Source organism: Salarias fasciatus, chromosome 6 (genome assembly GCF_902148845.1).
Source record: "Salarias fasciatus chromosome 6, fSalaFa1.1, whole genome shotgun sequence".
NCBI lineage: Eukaryota > Metazoa > Chordata > Actinopteri > Blenniiformes > Blenniidae > Salarias > Salarias fasciatus.
Genome location: NC_043750.1, coordinates 16,952,361 through 16,980,178, shown reverse-complemented (window position 1 = coordinate 16,980,178; position 27,818 = coordinate 16,952,361). Strand labels below are relative to the sequence as shown.

General features: G+C 41.0%; 1 protein-coding gene across 1 annotated transcript in view; it reads right to left on the bottom strand.

The window, feature by feature from the left end:
- The window catches only part of ctnna2 (catenin (cadherin-associated protein), alpha 2), a 343,169-nt gene that overhangs the window by 274,752 nt on the left and 40,599 nt on the right, over positions 1-27,818 (bottom strand). The window contains exons 3-6 of the mRNA XM_030094501.1: positions 8,492-8,687; positions 4,389-4,555; positions 3,351-3,470; positions 1,911-2,177 (exon numbers count right to left, since the gene is read on the bottom strand). Of these exons, the coding sequence (XP_029950361.1) occupies positions 1,911-2,177; positions 3,351-3,470; positions 4,389-4,555; positions 8,492-8,687 (750 nt within the window). The remainder of the gene's footprint in view (positions 1-1,910; positions 2,178-3,350; positions 3,471-4,388; positions 4,556-8,491; positions 8,688-27,818) is intronic.

The following is a 27,818-nucleotide window of genomic DNA, read 5'->3' as shown; positions in this document are numbered from 1 at the left end:
CTCGCTGCCCCTCATGCTGAGGATAATTATTAATTAGCCTGTAGGCTGAGTAATTAGAGGAATTATCACCGTCATGTGCCAGCAGAAGAGTCACACACATTTTATACGCTCATTTATACACATCCTGATGACGTCCGATGCGACAGATTTTTAATCAACTCAAAGGAAAGTCAACTGCAAAAGTTAGAACATCGCCTTGGCAGCAAGAAATATTGGTGAGTTACAAACTTTCCAAACTTCTATTTTCCATAAACATCGTTGGAAGCTGAAACCATACAATGCATAAATCATTGAGGCTATTTTGTGATTTTGTTGAGGCTTTGCACCATCAGATACATACAGACTGACGCAGATGCTAAAAACACAAATGATTTTAATTAATTTATCACATAAGCAATTTTAGTGAGATAAACCAGAATTTGGTATGTCACATGTGGGAACTGTCAGCATCTTAATATGACCAAATCAAAACCATTCAAGCCACCAAACAAAACGTGTGGACTGTATTATCATGTTTCTGCTTTGTGCAGCTTACAGCACAGATGCAGACTACAGCTTTGTAAAGAGTAACTACATGCACTTTAGGCTGACGTGAGATTTGTGTTGTTAAAGAAAAGGTGCCACATTTATCTAAAGTTGCTCTGTGTGTGTCAGCTAAAAGTCCTAAATCTATATGCAAATACAGCCAGGCCCTCATCAGTCATGACACAACCTGAAGGGCAAACTCATGCCGTGAAAGATCTGACGCAAAAATTAAAATACTGTGTGTGTAACCCCACAACAGAGCTGCTGAGGGCTGGCAGATGGAGCTGCTGCTGGTTCTTCTGTCCAACGCATTACGATGACAGTGTTCGGAAAGATAGATGAGCCAATATCCAGAAGACACAATCTGCTTAACTGCAAAAAGGCTCCCGGGCCGCTGCTCGTTCACTGTCGCTGAGTGACCACTAGATGGTAGCAGAGAATCATTTCAAAGGAAAAACACATCAGCTCCAAAGGCATGTTCTGTGTTGTAAATTTCACCCTCCCGCTACATTCACCTGTGAAAGCCAGCAGCTTTATGCGTCTTTAACCATAACAGTTCCATCTTCTGTCAGCATTTTCCCTTTAGGGCTTTCCACCGTTTCATTTTTCTCCCCGTACCGTCCCTCCTGTCTGGTCCTCCCTCACTACACCCTCGAACCTCTTCACAAGCTTTTCTTTTCTACTCCTGCCTTCAGCTCCACCCTCAACACCATTTTCGATATGTAGCCTTCATCCCTCCAAGCACCTCAGCCGTGTCCCTTTCACTCCTCATTTTGAATAATTGTTGTTAACTTTCTCAGTACTTAACACAGTTAAGTTTTAACCCTCATAAATGATGTCTACATTCAATGATACCAAAAAAAGAGCCATTTGTAGCATTCATCTTCGCCATCACATCAATTTTGCAACTTCTCACTTGTGAACTAATAAAGCTGTGTCCCATACTATCTTATCTGATCTTATCCTGAATTTAAAAGGTACTTTTCAACATTTACAAACACATAAAAAATGGCTGACAAATCAAATGAAATAGATGTGTTTGGAAAATTGGTGAAAAATAAATTAAGGGTGAAAAACTAACACACACATACAGCTACATGGTTTGATTTTTTTTTTTCCTTTTTTGTTTTTCTTTTTTCTGTTATTTGTTTGTATTGTATTTATTACTGTTGTCACTGTGGTTACTGAGCACACCATCACCTTTGTATCCATTCGCTACAGTGGCCTCCCCAAGAAATCATAAATAAATTTAAACCACATTTTAAAACACATCAGACATGAGCTGATTGCCTTGAGAAGCTCATTAGCCTGCACTGAAAACTGGACTATAACCGAGCTTAAATATCTAAAATCGACAGCAAAGAAGAGATTGTTTCTCGACTCACATCGAACTCGTTGAGGGCAGCAGCCAGCTCTCCGATGCCGGCATGGCCGTGCTTCTCGTCGGTGGGCGAAGTGGCCTGGGCGGCGCTGGAGATGCCCCCGATGGCCTCCTGGACCTGCTTGAACACGTAATCTCGGTTGGCGCGTGTGGCCGCCACGTCGGGGTGGCGCAGGAAAGCCTGTGAGGCCGTGTACAGCATGGTGGCGTTTTTCTTGAGGGCCCCGCGGGCGGCTGCCATCTCATCTCTGCACTGGGGGTCTTTCAGCTCCTGGGAGGGTGGCAAATGTTCTCAGGTCAATATAGGTGAATTGGAAAGACAAAACAGTATTTCTTTTTGAAGAGTTTAGTATAACTGTCAAAGGTTTGGAGAGCAGGAGTTTTTCCACAATAAAGCAAACTGAGAGAAAAGCCATGGTTGAAGAAAACCCTGGACAAGAACAAGTTCATGTCCCGTCTGATGAATTGGTTTTGTTCCAACTGCACAAAGTTACGGCAGCGTCAGCAGATCAGCAACCGTGCAGCTGGACAAAATTCAGTTGTGTGCTTTGCTCTGGGGCGGCCGGGCACCGTGGATGTTTGCCAACATGATGCTTACAGGAAAAATCCTCTAAAAGCTTTTTGTTACACTGAGAGCCGTATTAAAAAACACTTTGATGTGTTATTCTCGGAGGTCACATAAGCACTGATGTGGAAAATGTGCTCGCTATACATTCCAGCTGCACGTGATCATACACAGCCATGATCATAGCAGTTTCCTCTAATGATACACACTCATCTCAGGTCACTGGGGCCTTTTTATTTCCAATCTGCAATAGTTAAGACCAACACTGAGAAATGACATTCATCACTGTTATTTAAATCACCATAGCATAACTTCACAATGATTAGTACGAAGGGAAAAACGCTTGAAAATGACAAAAAAAAAAAAAAAAAGTCCCTTCAGGACAGAATTTTCATCGTCTTTGTTCTCATCACATCATAATGATGCTGAATATGTTTGATAAACGTTCTCCTGAATGGATGACTGCTGAGCAGATCAGAGTCTGACAGTGAGCGCACGACTGAGATTTGACTGACATTTTCAGTCGTCAATATGAGCCTGGTGCTGCAGATGCATTCATACAACAGGAAGAATTATTAATCCCACCTCAAGTACGAGATGAGTCGTCACTTAATGAAAAAAAAACAAAATGAGGCCATTTTCATGCAAAATACTATAATAATAATAATAATAATAATAATAATAATAGTTATTCAGCAGAGAATAAGAGATATCTGGATAATTAGAACATGAAAAAAAAGTTCTTTTTATCTCATACTGTTTTTAAACTGCACGTTGTAGTGAACACACCGATCTGAGCCTCCACACCCACGGGGGTATCAGTGTGTTTGTTTCTGCTGGAAAAAGACGGAGCGTGACGCCGTCGGCTTCCCCAGTTACCTGCTGTCTGCGGGCTGCCACATAGTTCAGCTTCACCATCTCCTTCCCAAACTCCTTGAAGCGGTTGGCCAGGTCCTGCTCATTGGTGGCATTCTTTACACCCTCAAGAGCCTCCTCCACCTGACAAACACACACACGGAAAACAAGTTATATATTAATGTGGTAAAAAATTCAACCCGTCTCCTGTTAAATATAACTTATCCAGTTTTCGACTTATCAGCAATAAAAAAAAAAACAGATGTGTGATTTGGCCAAGTGTCATTTTCCGCAGCGGCTTTTCTGTCTGTAGCGGCATCTTGACTGTAAACTCCTTTGTATCCCTAATGAGAGAGTTACAGAAGATGTAATGGAGAGAGGAAAGACAGCGAGAGAGAGAGAGAGAGATAACTTTTTAAGTGGCCTTTTGATGGCAGGGCTTATACAGGCTCGAGTTAAGCCCCTCTGTGGGCCTCAAGAACCAAACTGCATAGAATGAAAAGGACACCGAGCGTGCGTGCGCGTTTCTGAGAGCGGACCAGAACGGGGAGCTGAAGATGCATGCGGGTCTGCGCTAGTTTCAGATTAAACCAAATGCATGTCATTCTTTCAAGCACCCTGCATTAACTTCGTCTCACAAAGCCGCGGGCGACTGTCAAAATAAGTGACTAAGAAACCTATGTTTTTCAAATGACTACACTAAGAGAGGACGTAGTTCATCACACTGCGCGATGCGTGTGTGTGTGTGTGTGTGTGTGTGTGTGTGTGTGTGTGTGTTCCCGGGATTCTGCTCCATGCCTCATCTATATGCTAATGTGTGCAGAGGTTGTGATAATAGCTTACATTGCTTCTGAGGACTACACAGCATCAGGAAGCTCTTTTTTCACACCACTGCTCTTAAGCGTTTAAAACAAAAAAAAAAACAAAAAAACATAAATAACTTCTTGGCATCATGTGCAAAAAGATTTAGTGACTTTGTTTCTCACGTCTGATTGCACCCACAAGATGAGCCATTGCACTGGACAGGGAATTGAACTTGCACCTTGTGATGACCTCACTTACGATTTTCAGGTGGGCCAGCAGCCTCATGACGTCGGCCATGTCGGCGAGGATGAGCAGGCGGGTGACGGCGGACAGCAGAGCGCGGGCGGCCCTCACCATGGTGCCACGTTTCACGGAGGAGCACGGATCGTCCGCAAACTCCGACGAGGCGATGCGCATCGTCTCTCCTACCGGGGGGGGAGAGAGAGGGACAATGAGTACAAGACAGTGTATAATTACCCGTATGTCAGCATGTTGTTGTGTTGTTTTATGGGTTTCTACTTTATACTCTAAAACCCAACCGAACCTCTGTTATTTAGATCAGCGGTCATAAAACAAGAGGCCCACTCGCTGTTTAGATCACTTTTTCCAAATCAGGGTTTGCGGAGCACCAGACACAATCAATCATGATTTATTTCGTTAATCACAGGGAAGCAAAAACAGAGAGAATCACGTTCACTCTCATTCAAACTTATGGCCAGTTTAGAATCGTCTGTTAAAGTCATCGGCTTGTTTTAGGATAAGAAAGGCATCCAAACCCAAGTTCAACTGGAACCTGGGACGATGTCACTGAGAGGCAGCAGTGCTGACCACAACAGCATCATGAAACCAGAAATAAAGAGGTAAAAATCCTATTGAATAGTGAAACGTTACACTCACCCTCGCCAAATTCTAATCCGCATGAAATAGTCAATTATTATAAACTGTATTGCAAAGTTACATTTACAATCTCAACGCTGTTGGCTTAGCAATGATTGACAACATCAAAAAAGATTTCCACCTGCATGAATGTCACAACACAAAAGAGATGATTCACCTGTGTGTATTCAAGTTTGCATCTTGAAAGATATAAAAGGACAAAAAGACAAGGCTGAATAAAACTGCAAAAATAAAAAAAATGATCAAAGAAAATGTACCAGTGAGACTTAAAGCAAAGCAGATATATGAGACAACAGAGGCTTCAGAGCGACACTAATTATATAGTTAGAGGATGTAGGGAGAAAATTTGATCCTTTTAATTCTTAAAGTGTACATACTGGACGGTGATTTCTTGTTTTGCTTGTGTAAAATATTTGTCTGTTCTTCTACTTAAAGACAAAACGTCCAGAATACCACCTGATCTCATGTGACATTTAGAAAAGTGTCCATACTAAAAATAACGGACTAAAATGGAATCCTTTGTTTAAATATGAACTTATGTTGTGTTATCTGTTAGTCAGTAAAACGTAAATGCGGTACAACTAGTGATGATTTTCCAGCTGGGTCATTTCACAGAGCGACAACAGGTCAGCGCTGGCAGAGGCGGCTGCCTTGGCAGAAATTCAAATTACAGAGGAAATGAAGCTGTTTGCACAACAGTGGTGGGCAAACATGTTTATCCTGTCATACACGCACGTAGCTTCTGCTCTTCCTAAAACACACACACACCCTGCAAATCAGCTCATCAACACACACCCGAGCTCTTGCTGGAGGTCTCCTTGGCTGCTCGGTGATGAACTCCTCAAGAGTGACGGTGCAAGAGGTCTGATTGCTGAACCCTCTTGTGGTCTGAAATCAGCATCTTTAATTTAATCACGACGAGATAAAGAGGTTTGGGCTGATGAGGTCAAACCGACAAAGGTCTGATGAGGTGATGACGGATTTAAAAGACATCTGAAGAGGCCACAGAAGCCGTTTGAAGGGCGACACTTCTGGCCGCCGCTGAAGGCCCCGGTGAGAGAGGGCCGTCCTCCAGAGGCCGCTAAATACGGTCAGCATGGCATATTTCCATCTTAATGCATTTAACATTATGAATGTAAACTGTTTTCCTCGATGACCTGAAATGCACTTGTATCCAAGCTAGTAAAGGAGTGGCTTTAAAAGTGAGAGCCGAGAGTGGCCATTAGAGGAACACTTCCCTACTGAAAAGCTTCTCAGTCAGCCCGTATTTCCATGCCGTCAGTAAAAGGTTAGAAGTTGTGAAATACCAACTTTCAGGCCATATTCCAGTGGCACAGACAGGCAGTGAGTTTAATTTGTTGCCTTTTTAGGAGGACAGAGCCTCGCCAAAAGAGTCCTTAGAAAAGACGGCGCAATTACGGCGAGTCTAAATGTGCGCATTTGCATACAGAAGAGCGAAAAATCAACTGTGTTCTCAACACCGCCTGAAGACACACGTCTCGGTTCTCCGCTGGTTCGGGCTCGCATGCCTAACAAGTGAGGAGATTGATCTTCTCCTTTTTTGATGTCGGCTAATGTGATGACCTGTATGGCAACAGTCTATTTCACACCTCGCAGGAGCCGAGAGCCGCGGCAGTCAAGTCGGTTTTCTCCAGCTCCGGTGGCCGAGCGGAGCTGACAGTGCAGGATGAGGAATCCAGCTGCAACACAACATACGCTGAGCTCCATTTGCTCTTTCTGCTGATGTGGTTTACCGAAAAGAGAATCCAATTCCATTCTGAGGGGGACAAACATTTGATGCACATAAAGGCTTGCTGACTTGCGGCTCGCAGCACAGAAGAGAAACTTTAGACAAGCACAAACAACTGTGACATTACTCCGTCTGAGAGTCGGCACGGCTTGAAGATTCCGGTGTTAACGGACCGGCGTTTGAGCTCCAGCTAACGAGAATGGGTGTCTATAACGTCTTAATGTCAGCAACGATCCTCACCATCACAGACAGTCGAAGCTTTAACGACGCATGACTTTAGGGTAAACAACTCCACAACCGGGCTCATTACATTCACGCACTGAGTGAAGCCCAAAACTAATGACCACTAATCTCTTGTGTTTAATGGATTTACTTTGCCTCAACATCCCTCTGAAGCTGTGCAGACGTTTGACATTTGTTCTGACATTCAGGGGGCTTAACGCCCCTCCCAGACATTACAATTTCATGCAATTACACACCTTAAAAATTACAGTGCTGCCAAAAAATTTAGATCAGCAGATCTACTTAGTTCACCTTGAAGCAATAGTAATTATTACACTTAAATGGAAACAGTGGTGGAGAAATGGCTGCAGGAAATGGATGAGTGAGGTTGATGACACGAGTGTAAACACCTGCCTGGCCTCTTCTCTTCACAGCTTCTGTGCCTTCCGTTTCTGGATTTACTTTTTTTTTTTTTTTTTTTTTTTTTGCTGCCTCACACATACAAGAAGTACCGCACAACAGATTTACAGATATAAAACGAATAAATAAATAGAAAGTTCTTCATTTTCTTGTGTAGACTCATCAATGTATCAAGTCAGTTTTCGCCATTACAGTTCACATCTACATTTTATTAAAGGAAATTTTCACTTATATATAAATAAGTATAAAAGCAGGAGATTCTGAGCTTGTAGCCAGGTTATGTTTGTCCCAGGTGAATGTTACATTCCTCATCTTAAAATGCTGCAGTGGATAAGTCATGAGTAAAAATATAATTATAAATTCAAAGGTTATCAACGAGTACATAATCAGAATACAATGGCATAATATGTAACATGAGCTTTTATCTGGGAGTTTGAAAATCTTTAAGACTAAGAATCAAGTTGAAGTGTAACAAGCACAGAAATTAATCTACTCTAATACTTCGTTATTCAAACATATCACTGATTTAGAGACAAGATTATTAGAACTGTTATTAGAACAGTAATACAGTGAATTAGAAACAGCGCTGGAGCTGCTTTGCAACACCTGAAAATTAATCACTTCATTTTTTTGATCCTATATGCCACCAAGAAAATACATTTTAATCATCCCATCTCCACCCTCAAGTAGAAAAATAGAAATTAGATGTCGCACAAACAAAACATGAATAGTCTTAAGCTGTTCCATCTCACACACTTTCAGCAAAAAAGAAAAAAAATTCAGTCAGAAGAGCTCCTGAGGGACGATTCCAGATAATGAATGGCGCTCTAGAAAGTTTTAGACACAAGCAACACACAGCGAGCCATAAAATGAGCAAGTTCTGTCAGATATTGCACTTTGAGGGAGATAAACAATAATAAAACCGCTGAAGGCAAGAGCAAATTGCTAGATGTCAGGTGGCGAATCACAGATAATACCGGGTGATGCACGTTGACAACGCAGTTATCAGAGCAGTCAGTCAACAAGTGAAACACAGGGGGGTTGTGTCTGCACACAAAACGCCGACGCCCACCTTGCTTACGGACGTCCTCCACAGCGGCGATGAGCTCATCCTTCAGGTCCTGGCTGTCTTTGGCAATCTGCTCTCCCTTTTCCAGGAAGTTCTGAGTGGCCTGCTCCACGGACACCGCCAGCACATGGGCCTTCTTGGAGCGGCCCTTCTTCTTACTGGACGGCCCTTTGTTGCTGGTGTTCACCAGAGTTGTCACCTGAGAGAGAAAGAGAGAGAGAGGAAAAAGAGATTATAATCAGCTGGGTAACATGCAGCGATTCATCCTCATACAGATTTATGAGTGATTGGTGCTGGATAACGGGCAGTGGTGGCCTAAAGGGTAGTGAAGCTCACTATGGACGTTTGCAGATTGACAACTGACAGGTTACCAGGACTCCCTGAGTCCTGTACTGAAGGTTCACTATGAACAGGATGTGTTAAATACAGAGAAGTAATTTCTCCAAGAGAGATCAATAATTTATCAGGATGGATAAATTTCAACTCCCAACTACTTTAAAACTGCAGTAATCAGCCAACGCTGGAACCAGGACACAAATGCTTTGTTTTATGTTCTTGTTTGTTTTTGTATTGGGGCCTTTCTGTGCAAAGTTTCCATATCTTAGAAAAAATATATATACAGTATATAACTAAATGTGTGTGTTTCTTTTAATAGGAGTATCACATTATAACATTAGTCTTTTGATTATTGAAATATGTCATGTCTTTAGAATAACCTTAGTTCAATATTTACTACAAAATCTGATAAATCATGATATTTTGTTTAGTACTGAAAAAAATATACTTTGGAACAAATCTTAAAGACTAACGATATTAATATCATGCATTTCAGTGCTGACTCTGTTCTTTCATCTGACTTCACTTTACACTAGTTGTTACCGGGTTTGTTTGTTTGTTTGTCTAATGTCTGGGAAACTGTGTTGTTGTGTAAACCAAACGGCAAAAACACAGCAAACATTCACCGCCTTCACTTGAAAACGTGTAAAACAGGGCCCTAACGGTTAAGCCACGTGTTGTTGTTTCTTCAGATATTCTGCACTCGTCTCTGGCATTTCCTGCATCGTAATGCTCTCTCAGCTCTCTACACACACTGTTTCCTCAGACGGCCATTTAGGTCAAATATGTACAGTGGATAAAAAACCCAGTTTCTCTAAATTCAGTCAGTCTGCTGTGGTGTGTATTTCTGTATATGTTGATATCATGACTAATATCAGGCAATATATGAAACAAATACTCACCATCATGAGCTCTGCAAAGGCTCATGATGTAAATGCTTAAACGTTTCATTCAATGTGATTCATGAAGGAACCGAGATTATTGACCGAAACAGAAAGAGTTCAAATAAAGACAAAAAATAAAGTACATAAAAATCAAATGTTGACAAACCAATGTGGATCTAAGTTCAAAAAAATGAAAAATTAAATGAATGGCTTGAGTAATAATGATGGTTCTTTGTGGATAAATTTTAATGTGGCAATGCAGATTAAATGTTGTGTTTTGTATTAAAGTATGAATGAGATCCCACATTTGAAAAAATTAGAACACTGCATAAAACTACAACATTACAGTAATGGAAATTTTCTTACATCTACAAACCTGTATTTTAGTCTAATTTTGAAAAAGGACATTGCCAAGCGTGCATCTCTTTAAAATGACGGCTGCATGGTTTGTCCTGGATGCTGGATGTTCGGTGGAATTGTGAGAGACAAGAGGATGATAAATAGTTATAACTTTATCTATATTATACATTTCCACAGTCATAATGAGGCAATTCATTCAAAATCCTATTATCGCTAAATTGTGCGTGGCATCAATCAGGAACCTGCCTTATCTGAGAGCAACCACTGAAGGTTTTCATCTCTCAGCTTAAAAAGAAGAGCTGTGAAGTCAGTTCGTCAAGCTGTCCTTCTCCGTGTGAGAAATATGTATCGGAATTCAGCCTCGAGCAATCATTTTCCCTGATCTGAGCTCGTCTGGGCAGGCTACACTGCACACAGTCAACAGGATCATGTGTCATAAACTCTGACAAAATGAGCACTGGATGGAAATATCACAGAATCAGTTCAGTTACAGGAGATGGTTTAATAGGAGTATTGTAATGTCACACCTTCCATTAAGAAACTTCCTGATTGTACTGTGCAAGAACTGATCTCTTCTATTAAACTGAACCAACATTCAGCCAGAAGATGACAGAAAAGGCTAATATTTTAAAGCAAATACGATGCGCTGGTTCATGTTTTTGGTGCAGAAAATGAGACCTGATGTTTGACAGAGTTGAAAAATCTTGATGAACATGAAGCTTGTCAAGAAGCTGAAAGGTTTCAGCTCGCCAACAATTACACGGTAAGCGGGAAGACTCACAAACATCAGGACATCGGGACATGTATGACTGTTTCAATGTGGGAGAAAATACCCACAAACCCTTTGGTACAGTGACAAGAGCTTAAATGGAGGAAAACTGGATTTCTTGATGTATCGAATTATTTAATTTTCAGTGATTAAAATCAAGAATATAGCATGAAGAAATACTGCAATATTTCATATCATATATCTTCCTACTTTTCTACTGAAAGCCAGAATTATCACAATATTTTTAGTTCATACAGAATTAGCATAAAAATGGACAATTTACATTTCAATTATATTCAACTTTGGTTTTTAATGCCTGTATAAATTAATGAAAACAGTTGTTCAATTCAAAACAGAATGTTCACTTAAGAAAAAGTTCTTCTTCTTTTATTTTTTATTTTTTTTTAAAGAATGAGACCAATTAAGGGAGCGTTATGGAAGTGAAGCTCTCTCAGCTTACAGGCCCGGCAGCGGCACAGCTCTGATCACAGTCGCTGTCACCGATTCATTCAGGAGGAGAATTATTGCCAGCGCTGGGATTGCCGCTGACACCTCTGCTGAACACAATGGCACACGTCCGTCCAGGTCCAGCGAGGAAGAGCACCAGTAGAATTACTCATTACACTCCTCAGTCAGAGTTAGCCGTGGGACTATCAGTCTGACGGCAGCTGAACTCGCACAATGGCGTGATATGATTAGTTTGTGGAATATATCAGAGGCTTTCACTTCGGAAAAGCCCCTAAGAGCAAAGTTATGTTCTGTCTAGGCTGCATTACTTCAGGGCTTCTAAGCCTGGAAAACAAACTTTAATGATGTATGTCCTCACTCATGATGGATCCAGGAATAGCAGAGCTGATATGGGAACAAGTCAGGTCTTTTTAGACGATTACCCGTTGTGACTAAAAAGTTATTCATGATTCAGTAACAGTTTTTTTTTAGAATCTGTATTCCTTCATATCTGCCTTCAGACTGAACTTTGATGCATCTGTTTAGCATCGACTTGTCTGCTCAGCATCACCTTACACAGGTGAGTGAGTGTTCACTGCCAAGCGCAATGGTGGGTTTCATTTCACTTAGTTTTTTTATGAATCAATAACTCATATTTACACATGAAAGCACACGCAAATACTCATCTCACACACAGAAAAACAAAGGCATTTGGACGCAGGCTGCCCACACAACAGCATTTTAGTACAAATTTACAGACGCACAAACAAGGATGATCAACAACCCAAACATGGCCAGAAAATAAAGTGAGGATTCTGTCTTCTTTCAAGATTCTCACAACTGTCAGCAAGTAAATCAATAATAAACAAATGCATATGAAGTCCCCAGCCATCATGTTCGAAAGAGTTTTCTTTCTGATTTATCTGAAGTGGAGATTTGCAGTCGAGCTGATTTTGAGACCAACCTGAAGTCAATAAGCCCACACACAGCGACACAAGTTACCAAATGTTAATAACATAACCATATTAAAACATCTGTTTGGAGCCACAAGGGTCTCGAAACCAATCCCAGCTGAATACAAGCAATTCAGGGCTCACTCTGGTTCCAACGATTCCAACGCCGAGGCAGACAGTCACACAAACCCACATTCAAACCAACAGGCAGTTAACCTCGTACATGTTTTGGATTGAAGGGGGAAACTGAGTTACCCGGAGGAAAACGCACACAAGAAGAACATGCAAACTCCACACGGAAAGGCTCTCACTGAACTGGAGACGGCAGCGTCACTACACCACAAACCAAATCAACTAGCAATATAATGTAGTGTACTCGGCCAGTAGTTTTGTTTACTGATGAATCCACACTGGCCTTGTTGATAGTTAAATAAATATCTAAGAAAAAAATAGAGTCTTTTTCATTACATTCCAACCAAACAAACATGGATCAATCAGGACCTCTGAAAAGAAAGAGGAGCGTAAACATGGTCAAAGATCAGGAGGAACTCAGGGCTGCTTAGATAAAATCCAATATGCAACTGGCAGAGGCCAAAAACAACTAGAAGGACAAGATTGGGGACAAGGTGGCCAAAAAAATCAAGAGTTTTACAGTGGAATGAAGAACATGCAGGCTGTGGGAAATCCTCACCTGGAGTCAACAGAATTTGCTCATGAGCTCAACCTTATTCCTCAATAGGTTTGACAAAACAACAATAAGCTGCTACTGTGTTTGTGATTCTCCCCCAACCATCACACCGACCACATTCAGCTCTGCTACACCAAGACAATATCAGCCTCAGGGTCCTCAGGGTGTGTACTGGGCAGCTCGCTCTGGTCTTTCGGCACCAGTTTAACCTCTCGCTGAGATCGAGGGAGATGTCTGGCCTCTGGAAGACCTCCTGCATCACTCTAGCACCCAAGGCCAGTGGCACTAAAGTTTCAAGTCACAAAGGCATTAAGGAAGTACATTTTCCAGTGCCTGAAACCACTGCTTTCTGCTTTAGTGAAACCCTTGGAGTTTGCTTACTCGCAGTATCTTCCTCACTCACGAGGTTTTGTCCAACTTGAAAAAGCTGGCAAAACTATGAGAGTCATGTTTTTACATCTTCAGCACCGCCGATTCCTGGATGGTTGGCCGCAGTATGCCAAGGTGGACAGAGGCATAACTGAGGCTGTGTCATGTAACACAGGGCTGCCCAAAGGAACTGTATTCGTACTACCAACCACCATCAGACCAGCAGTTTGGCCTCACTGCACCCAGCTCCTGACTCACTTCTTTACATATTGCAATTGTACTTTATCTGCCAGCGTGACTTTATTTGAATTAAGATTGATCATTTTAGTAATTAAGATCCTGTAATAATGCTTATATTAATAATATTCTTATTAAATTATTTCTCATATTCTGATGCAACCTTTAAACTTGCTGAGGGATGAATAAAGCGTATGCTGAGTAAACACGAATCACCTAAGTCACTATTCATTACTATTTTTTTTGTCACAGTTGAATGAACAGAAAATTCTTTTGATGAGTGTGAATCACATTTGGGTAACGCTTCGTGAGAGTAGCTCGCTGAACACCATCTGAGAGGCATTCAAGGACTGTTCAGACTGCTGGCTGTCTGATTTGGGCGTTCAAGAACAGGTCAGATTGTGGTTCATTTTAATTCAGGCGGTCTCGGAAAGGTCCGAGTGCCTCTCATCAAGGTTTTCCCTGAGCGAATGTCTCTGTGTGTTTGCCCTGTAATGGACTGGCGATCTGTCCAGGGTGGACCATAGCAAGTCGGGATTGGCTCCAGCACCCCACAATCTTGCGATGGATGGATGGATGGATGGATGGATGGAAGTTTCTTTTTTCATGTCAAGTCAAAAATATGGTTAGAGTATCTTGGCGCTATGTCGCTTTCCACAGGCACAGAAGGTTGTTTATGTTTCTATATCAATGCTTGCATGCCTTATATTCCCACTGAGGTCTATTGTTTAGACACATAAAGCATTTACAGCATAAAAGACAACAATCGCTCTAAATAAAGTCATATTCACTGTACATGGGGACAATAAAACTGAGTACCGATACTGTTGATCATATTATTTAGCACTTAAGAAGAGCAATAATTTGGCTAATAGCATCCATGCAGTGGCTTCTCACAATTACACTGACATCTGCTGCCAGCAACAAAAGGATTAGCATCAGCGATGTAAATATGCCAGAACATCTATTATTCGAGGCGTCATCCAGCCATTGTGCTGCTGAGTGTTGTGTATCATCTTTTTGATTCATGAGATCTATGTCCTTGTGAATATTTTTAGTACTCAGCATTATTTAAATCTTCTCCAGTCACACTCTCTCACTGTGGCTAAGTGTACAATGTTACAGGTGTAAATGTGAACCAAGGACATCTGTTGGAGCGACTGGCTCTTAGCTAATAGATTAATGGTCAAGTGGTCAACATTCCTATTGTGAGCCAAAATGGAGTTGATGAGACCTATGAGCTTACTGGTCCATGGAACAAAGCTAACTCAGCTACGGGTCTGTGTGATTTACCTACACTTGAGATGTTCAATTATTCATGAACACAGGGCTGGGGCCTGTGTGATACACATAAAGAAGCCTACTGGATTTGTCATGTCGCGTTCCACAGGGAGCGGCTCAATCAAGTCAATGCTTGCTGACGTTTTGTTCTGCAACAGTGACTCAAAAAGCTTGATGTATATTTAATTATTCCCACAAATACCTCACAGCACACGCTGAGGCTGAATCAATTTATGTACTGTCATACGGACACAGCTGTGCTGTTTTTTTTCTTTTTAATCAAATATATCCTGCTGCCGGTGCGCACACATGCTGAGCCGAACACGCTCAAAATAAGTTCAAAAGAACCGGTAAGAGACGAACATTAATAATCCATAACATGAGGACCTGAACTTCAGTCGGAGTTGCGACTGCCACAGATGTACGTTTATGAGTATTATATACAATATGACATGTCTGACACATGACAATGAGAGCAATTATCAGAACACCATTTAAGTGTCTAATAACACAAAACAGGATAACAGTATATGACAGTCGACCACAAAAAGGGCCAGCTGGGTTTACACTGATTAGATATAGCATCAAAATCAAATTTAACAAACATGAGGGAGACAGGAGAGACGAATGTCTCAGTGAGGACAGGCGGCATTGTTGTTGTTTCAGGCTGAGAGGCATTACATTGTGAGGTCCTTGGATACTGCAACACTTTACTGAAACATCCAAGTTTAATCACACTCACTTTCACCGAAACAGCATATATACTCTGGCTGTTCAGGTTTGTATTAAAAGAAATGAGGAAGAAAATACTGCAACATACTGTCATAATGACAAGGTTTGATAGTGGAATCCTACAGGGAAACAAATCAACAGACAGACAGACAGACCTCTAAACAAAAAGACAGTGCCTTCACCCACAGAGGCAACAAAATAAACTCTGCATCTGGCAGACGGTTAACAACCAAGTGTGATTGGATGGTGTTTAGGGCAAACTAAACTCTAATGAAGCAAAGCTGCCATAGTGCTGCATACAAACAAACTAATGATTTCATTATTATACTGTGATATATTTACTGGGCCAGACAGCACCGTAGTGGAGAGAGCTCTTGTTTCGCAGGGAGAATAAAGACCAGCTGGATGTCTTTTTGGGTGGACTTCGTACGTGAGGTTAAGTGATGACTCTAAATTGTGCATAGGAGTGAACGTGAGTGTGTGTGAGTGTCTCTCTGTGTTTTCCCTGTAATGTTCAGGGTGTGCCTGGATTTTCCTATAGTAGGCTGGGATCGCTTCCAGCCTGCGTTACGCTTTACCAGAAGATGAATGGTAATATTCACTTCATTTATAACATAACTTAATGGCAAATATCCTGGCAAATGTGACGGCTTTTACTCAATGCAGGTGGAGAATAAAATCCCTGCACACTGGATCCTTTTGGGAATGATTCAAAACAAAGGAATAAAAATGAAGTGAGCCACAGTAATGTTTGTTTCCTACATTCAAAGGAGGCCTAACACAAAACTAATAAATTCAGCGTTGAGGCGATGCATCCTTGCCCTTTCCTGGCAGCTGGTAATTGCCTGTGGGCAATCCCATTTATCGTGCATATTAGCCGCACTGTTTGGATGTGATGCAAGACCACACTGGGCTTCACTCCATACGGCTGCGGGTTCTGCCATTCTCTCAGCCTCAGCAACAGTTCACAGACAACAGAGCTGCCTTCACAAGAGATCACTGAGGAAAGCATGTTTAACGCTCACATCTATACGACTGTGTCACATCTTTTTTTTTTCCTAGATCAAGAGAGTCAGATTCATTACGTAGTTTAGGGACCACATAAAGCAGCCTTAGAACTTGACTTGGTCAAATCACCTAAATAAGAAAATATACAACTCATCCTCAACAAATCATCTAAAATGCATGTCACTCACTTCATGAAAATTTACATGAACTGTAACCACACACAACCTGTAAGATCGAGTGAAAACTGTCACCTTCCCAACATCAGCAATGTCTGTAAATTTAGAGAAACATAACCAGACACAACAACACAGTCTAATGAGATAAACTGCTAAAATAGATGAATAGCTTGCCTGCACAGACGTTGCAACAATTAATTTAACTGCTGGCCAACTAAAAGGGAAGTCACTCGTGTATTTCTATCTTTCCTGACGAGGAGAGAATATAAAAATCTGTGTTAGCACTTCTGTGGGGTGAGAAGCTGCACACTGAGCAGTTGTGTTCATTAGGCTTTAACGTGTCAAACCACAGGGGCCCACTACACGGCATTATGGGCTAAATGTCATACAACAACACACTGGGATTCTCCACAAGCCAGATGTAAACACAATAAGTATGCAAAATGCCTTACTTAATGTCCATATACTGTATTAATTGGCATTTTAAAAAAGGTGCACACTTCTTGCATAATGCATTAATAGACAATTTGTAGAGCAAGCTCAGCATGGTATGGGACTGTAAAAATGTAAATACAGTAATAGGTGCACAATGTAAACTTTTAATGGCTGTTTTAATGACTTTAGAATTATTTAGTGAAATGCTTATTCATATATAAATATGCCTCAAGATAACTTAATAAGCTTGGATATATGTACTACAATGATGATGAATAATATTTGATATAAACATTTTATTTTTCTTTATTTTTTTTTAAGTGCTATAAACGGCATAAAAATGCCTGACATCACCGATGCAGCTGGTGAACCGCGCTGCTTCTTTGCCAATTTTCCACTGAGATGCTCAAAAGGACACCGGATTTAATAAGTGCTCATATTCAAACATTTGATTAGCGGTGTGTCTGCAGCCATTTGCAGATAACAGTGGAAGAGGATTTCATGCTCATGCATGTGAATACAATCACAGAAACATGATTAATAAACAAACAATGAATATGCATCGCTTTATGTGTCTGATGAAAGAAGAGCGCACGCGGACTTCAGCATTTGTGGAACCCTTTAGTGTATTGTTTTGCTCCGCCAGCACCAATTGTCCAGTAATGGCTTATTAAGAGTGAAAGTCTTGCTAAAAAAAAGATAAGATTTTTTTTTTTTTTTTTTTTAATGATAACATTGATCCAGTCGTCATGATTAAAACAAATTCATATTTGTGTTAGCAGCATTTTCAATTGAGTTAAGATTGTTTTCAGACGTGGTGTTGAAGTTATTACATTTATATTCCAAATGAACAAAACTATGAGTTAACTATTGTGTCAAGACGAACGTTTACAGGGGTAGCGAAGAAGAACATGGACGAGGGGTCATCCCACTCAGGAGGCCTCCAGTGTTTCAATTGTTCATGGAATAGCACATGCGCAGAATAAATATTTACGACAAACCTTTCTTCTTCTATGATTCCAGACTGAACCACTTAGGGGCGCACAATAAAAAAATGTCATAATGGCAACCTCATGATATTCTTTAAAATGTGATTTCTTTCCCCAAAAAAATGCAGTTAAGATTGCTCTTGCTGTCCAGGACATCCATTGATGTACAAAATGTTTCAAGATGATTCAAGAAATGTGGTGGTTTAAAAAAGTACTTACTTGTGTTTGTGGGATCTACTGCCTCACAAACACACACAAACACAACATACATTTTTTTATGTTTATTTACCTTTATTTATACAGGTGGGCCCCACAATTACCTCTCATCATCTGTTTCCAACGAAGCTCAGTTTAAATTAAGAGCCTAAAGAAGATATCCGTCTTGAGTCCTTTTCTTTTTTAAACTAATCAACTGTTCAGAATTATAATTTAGTTTACTGAGTGTTAAAAACACAATAAAGGTAACAAACAGCGTTCACATCATTTTCAGCATCACACAATTTGGCTGCCACACGGGCGTCACCATCAATTAAAAGACGAAGCGTTGTTTTGCTTTCTCTCTGATCTACTACTTTACTGTGTTATCTTAAACAACTCTGAGTGCCGTTTCATAACTCAAGCCATTTTTAAGCAGGCAGTGATAAATGAAAGCATTCCGAATGTCAGATGAACTCCAGCCTTAAACAGAAAACAGATAGCACGTAAGTAATTATGCTGCAGCTGAAGTAAGCCCCATGTCCACTCCAGGCGTGGCGTTTGTAGTGCCCTGACCCCCTATTTCACTGGCCGATCGATAGTTTTAAATGCCATGCAGCAGAGCAGTGGCCGGCGGACTCTCCAGTCAGTAGTAAATCCCTGTGGCTCTGCGTGGCCATTCAATTTTCCGCCTTCAGCCTGAGACCCGCATCCAGCGGATGAGTGATCATTTTACTGAGGAACATTAGGGGAGGGGGTGTGCGAGAAGGTGCATGCGTAGCCGACTGCACATGCATGAGCGTGTACACACATGCCCGGCTCCTGAGAGATTCTGTTAACCTTTGACATTATGCGGCAGGCAACGATATACATAACGATCCGGGTTAAATTATTGAAGAGGCCATTTAGGCCCGTGTGTAAAGTCCAAGGTGTGTGCAGAAGCTCAGGGGACGGAAGCCTGAGAAGGGCCGTCTACATTTTCCCAAGCAGGCGAAACTTAACCAGACGAACATTTAAATATCGGCAGACCTCCATGCTGCACAGCAGTATATAGAAACACAGCTTATAACTGGAAGGCTATGTTCACTTTGTATCATACCGTGTTATTTAAAATATCTCTTGAAGTTAACAAGTGCTGAAGTGCAAAGCAGCGAGGATTAGTGAGCATTAAAACTGGTACCTGAATGGGGTTTTGGGTGGCGAGGAGGAAGGGTTTAAGTAGGAGGTGTCACATCGCATGGAGTGTGGAGATCTGACATTCTCAACCTTGCAGGGCGCTCACTCGCAGCCTCATAAAGCCTCCTGGCAGCAGGCTCAGTTTTAAAGCCGGGAGATGAATGTTAGAGAGCAACTGTCACGTACAATGATGGATAAGAAGAGGGAAATGATGAATAATGAAACATGGCACCGCTGTCGGTTTTTTTTTTTTCCACACTGCTTTTTTTTTTTTTTTAATCTTCATACTTTATGACAGTGTATGTTTATGTTTTTAGAAGAACACGGAGTCAACCTGCAGCACACACCTGCAGTTCAACTTTTTCTGAGTTATAACAACTGAAACACCTTTTTTTTTTACTGGCGTGGCTGGTTTTTCCTATATCTTATATACATTTGTTCCTCCCACATAAGCAAGAACAGCGTTCACTCATTCTGCTTGAAGTGCAACAGACTTTCAGACTCCCCATAATAACTCTTAATTAGAGCAATTTCCCCTTTGCTCACATCTGTTTTATCAACATTCATTATTATTCTAAACACAGACATCTAAACTATCGGAGAGGTTTTGCCATTCATTGTGCTGCATGACTGGGTATTTGATGCAAAATCAGGATCAGTTGATGAAAAGAGGTCATTTGGACCCAAATCGCCCCACATTATGATACAGTCCTGCTGGGGTACAGTGTTTCCTGCAGAGATTATTATGAGCGCACGTAAGAAAGTGAGACGACTTCCTCAGATTCCGACAACTATCCAGAAATACTATTCATCAGCAGTGTTAAGAGCCAATGATTAGTCCTCAGGGAGCTAATCTAAGGAAAACAAAACAGCAGCCCAAGAGAGCCAGTTCTGTAATCAATTGCGTAACGCTGGCAATTAGAACACTGAAGCATTTCTCAAACCGTCAGACTTCGAACTTCTCCTTAAAAGCACAAACATACAAAAACCAAAACTGAGTGGAAGATTTTTCAGTAAAACTGCCAATGAGTCCTCATTTGACTTGAGTTTCTGTTCTTTTTCTCTTTGTGTTTTTCTGCATGTCACGCCTGGAGGTTCTCACATAATCTTCATAACAAATGGCGAAATATATGCCATCTGAGATGCAGACTCACATCAAAGACAAACCTCAGAAAAGCCTTTTTCTGGAATCTCTTTCCGGAGTGTGAGGTATGGCCATCGAGATCAGTGTCAAAGAAATCAGTGCAGCAATCCAGTGAGAAAGAAGCGGCTTCAAAGAGTTGGTGAGAAAAACATCACTGCGGTAAAATCGGGTCTAAACTTGAGATGATACAGTGCTGGTAACAGAGGTCAGCTACAACAGGAGCGAGACTATTTGTCCCTCAGTGCTGCCTGACAGGAGCACAGGTGATTTATAGGGAGAAAGTGAGAGTCCAAATATTCAGCTACTGTACTGTATGCTACAGCTATTTTAAAATGGAAGAAAATTCTTTTTTTTGGGGCAACATTCTGACAGTTTCCAACCTCATAATCAACTTTCACACCATAAACAACACCAACAGCAAGCGGAAAGCATCTCCTGATTGTGACGCGGACAGCAGAAGACACGGCGGTGCAGCAGGTTTTAAGCAGCAACACATTCTCCATTCATGATCTTATTCAAGGGAAATCTTTGAAGTTGTAAGCTCAAAGAACAGAGACCTGATAAAAATGCCCTTTCAAAGTGTTATATTTTACTTTTAAAGTTTTTTTCTTTCTTTCTTTAATATACAATTCAGCACCTGTGGGTTTTTTCCCCCACTTTTGTTTGAATGGAAAAAAATAAATAAATAAAACAGTACTTCTACTTTAACCAAGTGTTATGTGAGATAAGTTGATGTGGAAAATGTGTGTTCTTAACTTTTGCTTTCATAACTTTGACACTTTCCTTTCTTTTTTTTGCATTTGACCTCCTTCTTTTGGCAACACAGCTTTCATTTCATCTTTCTCGACCACGTCTAATAATTCATCTCAATTTGTCCACATTACTGCTGCAGGTACTTCAAAAGTCACTACTGGAAGGCCTCCAAACATAAAGTGTGCCGTCAGCCCAACCCTTGAAAAACACAACAAAATTCAGGCTAAACCTCTTTTAAGAAGGTCAGATAAACAGCTTCACGTTTCTGTTGTACTTGTTACTCCAAGTCCATCTTTCCTTTTGATTCCACAAATTATAAAACAATTGATACACAGGAGTCTGGGTTTGTTTTCATGTTTCTTCAAGCTTGTGTATCTTACACTAAATCAGTGTGTTGGAGTAGACTTAAAACAAATGCCTTGTTAAGAATAAAGTACCTACTGCATTTAGCATCCGCCGTTTTATTTGATGGTACAAACTAAGTAGTTATGAATCTAGACTCACAATCCATTTCACGCTTTGTGTTTGAACAATTTAGATTTTGGAGTAATAAACCAGAGAAGGAATCTGACGGAGTCAAGCGTGCCGGCTGGTTTCTGTACACATCACATCAATCCAATTTGAGATAATTTGACTTTCACAGTTACTTTAAATAATTTAGTTCACGCTGCACTGACATGAAATATTTAGCACAATAACTAAAATAATTACTGGCTTCCCTTTCATGCTTCCAGTGTGATGCAACTTCCAGCAGAGTTTTCCCAACAACAAACCGCAGGAGCTGGCAAATGTTATTTACTGACCACTAACTCTTCATCCCAGAAAAATACCAACCCAACAAAATGAGACAAACAGAGGAGGATCTGTGTGCCAAAGTACTCCAGTCGTTGTAGTCCCTGAGTAAATTATTCATGAAAATGAGCTCATTTGGTGGTATTGTCGAATTTGTACAATAATAAGTTGCTGTTGATCAAGTTAACACAGTTTTATAGGTCACTGGAGGGGAGACGATTGCCGTCTGGAAAAAGCCATACACAAAGACAATTTCTTTGGTATTTAAAGCACTTTTCTGCCTCCTCAGGCTTATTTAGATCACATCTGTGGCTGAACCGATCCTACGAGCAGCCGAGTATGCAGACAGTCAGAATCTCAGATTATCTGTCTGCTTCTTTCCCTTTCATCCTCGCCCTCTCTGTGATTCTCACATATACACACACACGAGCGCCCACACACACGCACACACATGCAACACATGAGAACAGGGGGGAGTCAGACCCCTGCCAGCTCACTGTCAGAGACCTTCAAAATGCCAGCCGGATCAGCTGTATTCCAGCTGCAGACGGCATGGGCTGTGGCACTCTGTTGCTGTGCTTTCAGTCAGGGGCACCGTGACATGCAAGGAGAACCACGTTAGTGTCGCTGCACAAAATATCTGATGAGGCAGAGCTGCATTGATGCACCGTGGGTGGGTTCATTCCAGTTGCCTGTCACAACCCCTTGTGCACGGATTACCTGACATGAATAAGGCATGTTTGACCTTGGAGCGTCCCGGGCTGCTCCCGGATGCACTCAGACGGCGACCAGGCAGCTTCAAATAGCACGAGTCTCTCTGGGACATGCAGACGTTTCATCAGATTTACAGTCTTTAATCTAAAAAGAGACTACACGAACACAGAGTGAATATATTTAAAATGACTGCTTTATGATCGTGAAAACTTCAATGGGATTTATTCTCCTTACTTTAGGAATAAGACAACGATTAAGGGCTTCGACTGTCAGTGTGGGAAGAGTAAGGACAGAAATATATGAGAAGTCAGCTTTAGGGGAGTGGGGGCTTATTTGTTAGTGTTTATTTGGGCTGCTTTCTGGTAGAATCTATTTTTTTGTGTATTTGCTGAGGTTTAACAGAGCTTTGTATCTTGCAGCTTTGTATCACCTTGCAGAGTGCATTCAGGATAGGTAAGGTCTTTTAAAAGACAGCTGACCTTCTTTTGTAGTCAGCTCTTTTAAATGTATTTATGTAAATATATGAATAAACCTGATTTTATTGAAGAAGAAAAGAGTATTATCAGAGGTAAATCTATAAAACAAGCAACTGGTTCCTGTCATTCCCAGCAAAAAAAAAAAAAAACTTAGATTCAGGTTGAACAGTACAGTAACGATATGAATTGACGCTGTTCAAAGTCTACCTTTTCCATTTCAAACACGACTGAAATGAAGAAGCCGATGACCTGAACCCAGGGATTCCACTTTGGAAATAATGTTTATATTTAGAAACAACCTTATGTAACAGCGACAAGCTTTTCTTTAAGCAACTAGGGTAGTTCTCATGAAGACGAAACCTGCTTTTCATTTAAGACCAACTCTACTGACTAAAATGTGTAGAATAAAGACCTAGGAGGTCTTTTTTCTCTCATATTGTATGATAAAACAAACATGTTTTAACATCTATGTTGGGTTTATGTTCTAACATCAGAACACAAGTACTTCAAACTGAGAAACTACACTCATAAGATTCGGGGAATGCAACACAGCGTGCTCAGCAACAAAAAATGAATTTAAAAAAAAATCAAATATATGCATCTGAACAGATTCAGCATGACTTTGATTCAGCACAAAGGAACATAATATCTTTGCAACAATCTTGGTAATCTCTGCTTACGTGTTATTGCATCATTTCTGAGGAGTCTTTTGCAGTAGGTACGCAGGTAACACAAAACTCCACTGGCCTCTTTAACTCTGCGGAGGACTCTGCAGGGAGCAGGTTCCCTTCAGGAAACCCCGACACGCATCTGGTCAGAAAATGCCTGCTTTCTTCCTGGGATCCCAGAGTGAAATGACGGCATCAATTTACAAAAAAAAATCCGCTTTATGCATTATCAGGGCACCAGTATATCTCAGAGACATCTTTAGTATCAGCCTTTTTCTCACAGAAAAATCTTTTATTCATCCTCATCAATATGACTCAGTGTAATAATGTCACTTTATTTGTTGACAGGCTGCCACAGAGGCTTGCTGAGCATGTGTGTGCTTGTGAAAACAAGAGTGCGACCAGAGGAGCAGTTCCTTTATGAGGAAGTGGAGTATTTTTTTTTCTTCTTCTTACAGAGGAGCGGTAGAGAGACAGCAGGCACCCAGCATCTGTGTGTAGCTGCTGCTCAGAACCCTGGGGCAAGCCATATGCTGACATTGCAAAGTGTCAGAAGATACAGCCCGAAGACAGATGAAAGTGTGTTTCACAAGATCCACTACTGACCCCAGGGCACTGGCAGAGGTAATGAGAAGACAGAAGCTAACAGGGGCCACTCTGCATAATGACACAGCTGTCATCTTTATCAGACTACACTGTAAACTATTACTTGCTCTCATCACCTTTTTCAAGGCATGGCTTAAATTACTTTGCAGACAGTGTGTATGTGGAAGGTAAAAGGTGAATGTTTCAGACTGAGCGAGGGAAGGGAGTAAAAGACAGAAACAGACAGAGATATGCCAATCTAACTGTTGATTAACCTCAAATCATTGACTCGGGATGTTGATTAATACATAATGCAGCTTCAATGGTCAACAACAAGTTGCCACAGAGAGATGATGTATTCCAAGGGTTTGAAAACTCAGATCACAACACAAAAAAACTGATTGTAAAGGCAAACTTTTTTGACACTAGCCAAAACAAAGTTTGACAGGAGAGAAAACTAGCATATAAATCAGAGTAGCCTCAGGAACAAAAGTCTAAAACTCAAAGAATGCACCAACAGTACAATACACAATACAATACCAACAATGTGTGTTCAAGTGGACTGCAAGACTGAAAGTAAATTTGTAGATCTGACAGACACCTACATTATCATCATTATCAGCATCAGTGTGATGAAAGCAACAATATAACAGACATTTATCAGTAAGGGAATTGTAGACCGTGTTCACAGCATGAGATGAGAAACCTCAAAATTTGACATGATCGCCTATTCAGTTGCTGTTCTTGCTGACATTGCCAAGGAAAATCATTATCTATGTATCTAGCTATCTTGGACTTGGATAGTTTTAATGCCAGATGGGCTCTCTTCGAACCTGGAACCCCAGACTCAAGGTCAAGATGCAAATGTTGCACATTGGGAGCCTTGCAAATGTTAAAAACTAATCATTTAAAAATATTAGTCTTCCATCACTCTGAATACTGCACACAACCGGACGTTTTGAGATAGCAGTCTCTAAAGGAACTGTTTTTTTTTTTTTTCTAAACAATAAAATCAGAAATATTCAGAAAAATTAATACATTTATTCATGTATTTGAAGAAACTGACAGAGTGGAAAAAAAACATAATGGAATCTGCTTTACTGCATTTTAATTAATGATTATATTTGAGGAATTTTATGTAAACATATATTGCATATTGTGTTTTAGAAACACACTATTTTCACTATTAAAATATGAATCCACACCAGACGGACTGGCATGCAATACCGGAGCTGTGAAAGCTGTGAAAGAAAGAATGAAAAACGTGACTGATGGCAAAGTGACTGACTTTTGTGTTGTACGACTCGACTTGCTCTGCTCCTGTTCAATACCATGTAAGGTATAAAAGCAGACTAAACTGCTACAAACTCTCCTGAGAGCAGGTGGGAAAGTCAGCTCGAAGGAAAAATACAGGCTAGAGTCAGAAAAACACATGAGGCATGAAAACCAGCTGAGCAAGCATTAAACAGGGTCAAATGCATCACATTAAAGGAACTCCGTGTTTAAGGTCACTGCCTCATCACTGCAAACTTGGTTTCACAATCCACATCAAAGACTGAAGTCTTTCACGTCATTAAGTATGACTCCAGATTTGAGCGTTTTGCATTACTATGGAAAATCAACGGACAGCAGTCGAGCAAATTGGCGCCAAGCTATCGCTGAACTGCACTTAGGCCCCGTTTACCCAGCTGTCCTTTTCATTAACCCGTTTCCCACTCATACTTAAATTAAGGATTGCTTCCTGTAACATGGCGCGTGTCCCATGAGCGGCGTGCCAAGAAGCAAGGGTTCCAGACTGGCTCTGCACGTGGTTCAAAGCCTCTTAGAAATACTGTCATCCAAATTCAAACAAGGGATAGAAAAGAAAACAAAGAGTGGAGGACTTCTCCTCTTTAAATCCGCTACATTTTATTCAGAGTTTCTTTAAAAAAAGGGCTTTTAAAATCGAAGCTGGAGATATGCTGTATCCATTTCGTCAGTGCACTCAAGGCTCAGCCAATACTTAATAAACTGTGTGAGAAAGGCTCATCTACAATCTAACAGAGGAGTAATTTCAAAAGAAATCAAATCCGATGTTCTCAAATAGTGCACAATGTTGTTTCTATAATGATCCAAAGTCATTAAGTTTTCCTTTTCCTCCCAAAGTAAAATTGCTCCTGCTGTTGTCAACAGGCTGCCATCACATTCCTAATATGATACCTCCTCTCCAAACTTCAAATTACCCAACTTTGAGAGTGACTGCTCTGTGGTTTCACTGAAAACTCTGAGGAGAAGTATAGCACCCCTTCTTGCCTCTGAAAATTGTCTGTTTGAGGTCCAGGCTTCCTCCTTTTCCGCTAGCTTAATGGATTATGACAGTGATGCAGCATGAAGCTTTAATCCCCTCGCCGCCGTCGTCTCCCCTCCCTTTATGTTAAGCCCCTTGACGAGCGCGTGTGTGTATGTATGTGTGTGTCAGGTGCCAACCAAAACTCACAGCCAAGTGTTGGGCTTGGATAACATAGAAAAACAAAGGGAGTTAAAGCATCCACTGCTGACAGCCAACTCTGCCCTCCAGATTCCCCTCGGACCATTACCAGGCTGTGAGGGGAATCAAACAAGGACATAGGTCTTTCATCTCAATAACTAAGCTGGCCAAAAGAAATCAAGACATGTCCACAAGTATTCTTCTGTTTACCTGCGACACAAATCAATGATTCATATGAAAATTGACCAAAAGCAACACACAGCGCTTCAAATGTGTTGTTCTGTCTCTCCAATTCCCCGTGGCTGAGATCCTCACTCATTCTGACTTCCTATCTGCCTTCAAAGGTGTGTCCATGGAGGCAGATTCACCCAAGTGACAATCTGACAGAACTAAAAAAAAGAAAAGAAAAAAAAAGACATTACAAAGCTAACAGTGCCTGTAGAAATGAGGCTTTGCTTATTTTCTTTGGTCAGACATGTGACATACAGATCTAATGTATGAGAAAGTCCTGTGAGATCAATCATTCAATGAGAGCAGCGGGCTGAACTCATAAAGCTGGCATGAGTACTCACCAAGAAAGCATCCATGTCAGAAAAACAAATCAACCAGCAGGACGTCAGGGGCCCCTAAAGACTGACGCCATGGCGAGTTAATGCTTGAAAAGTTATTTCTGGTCAGCACTACAGGAGAGACAGT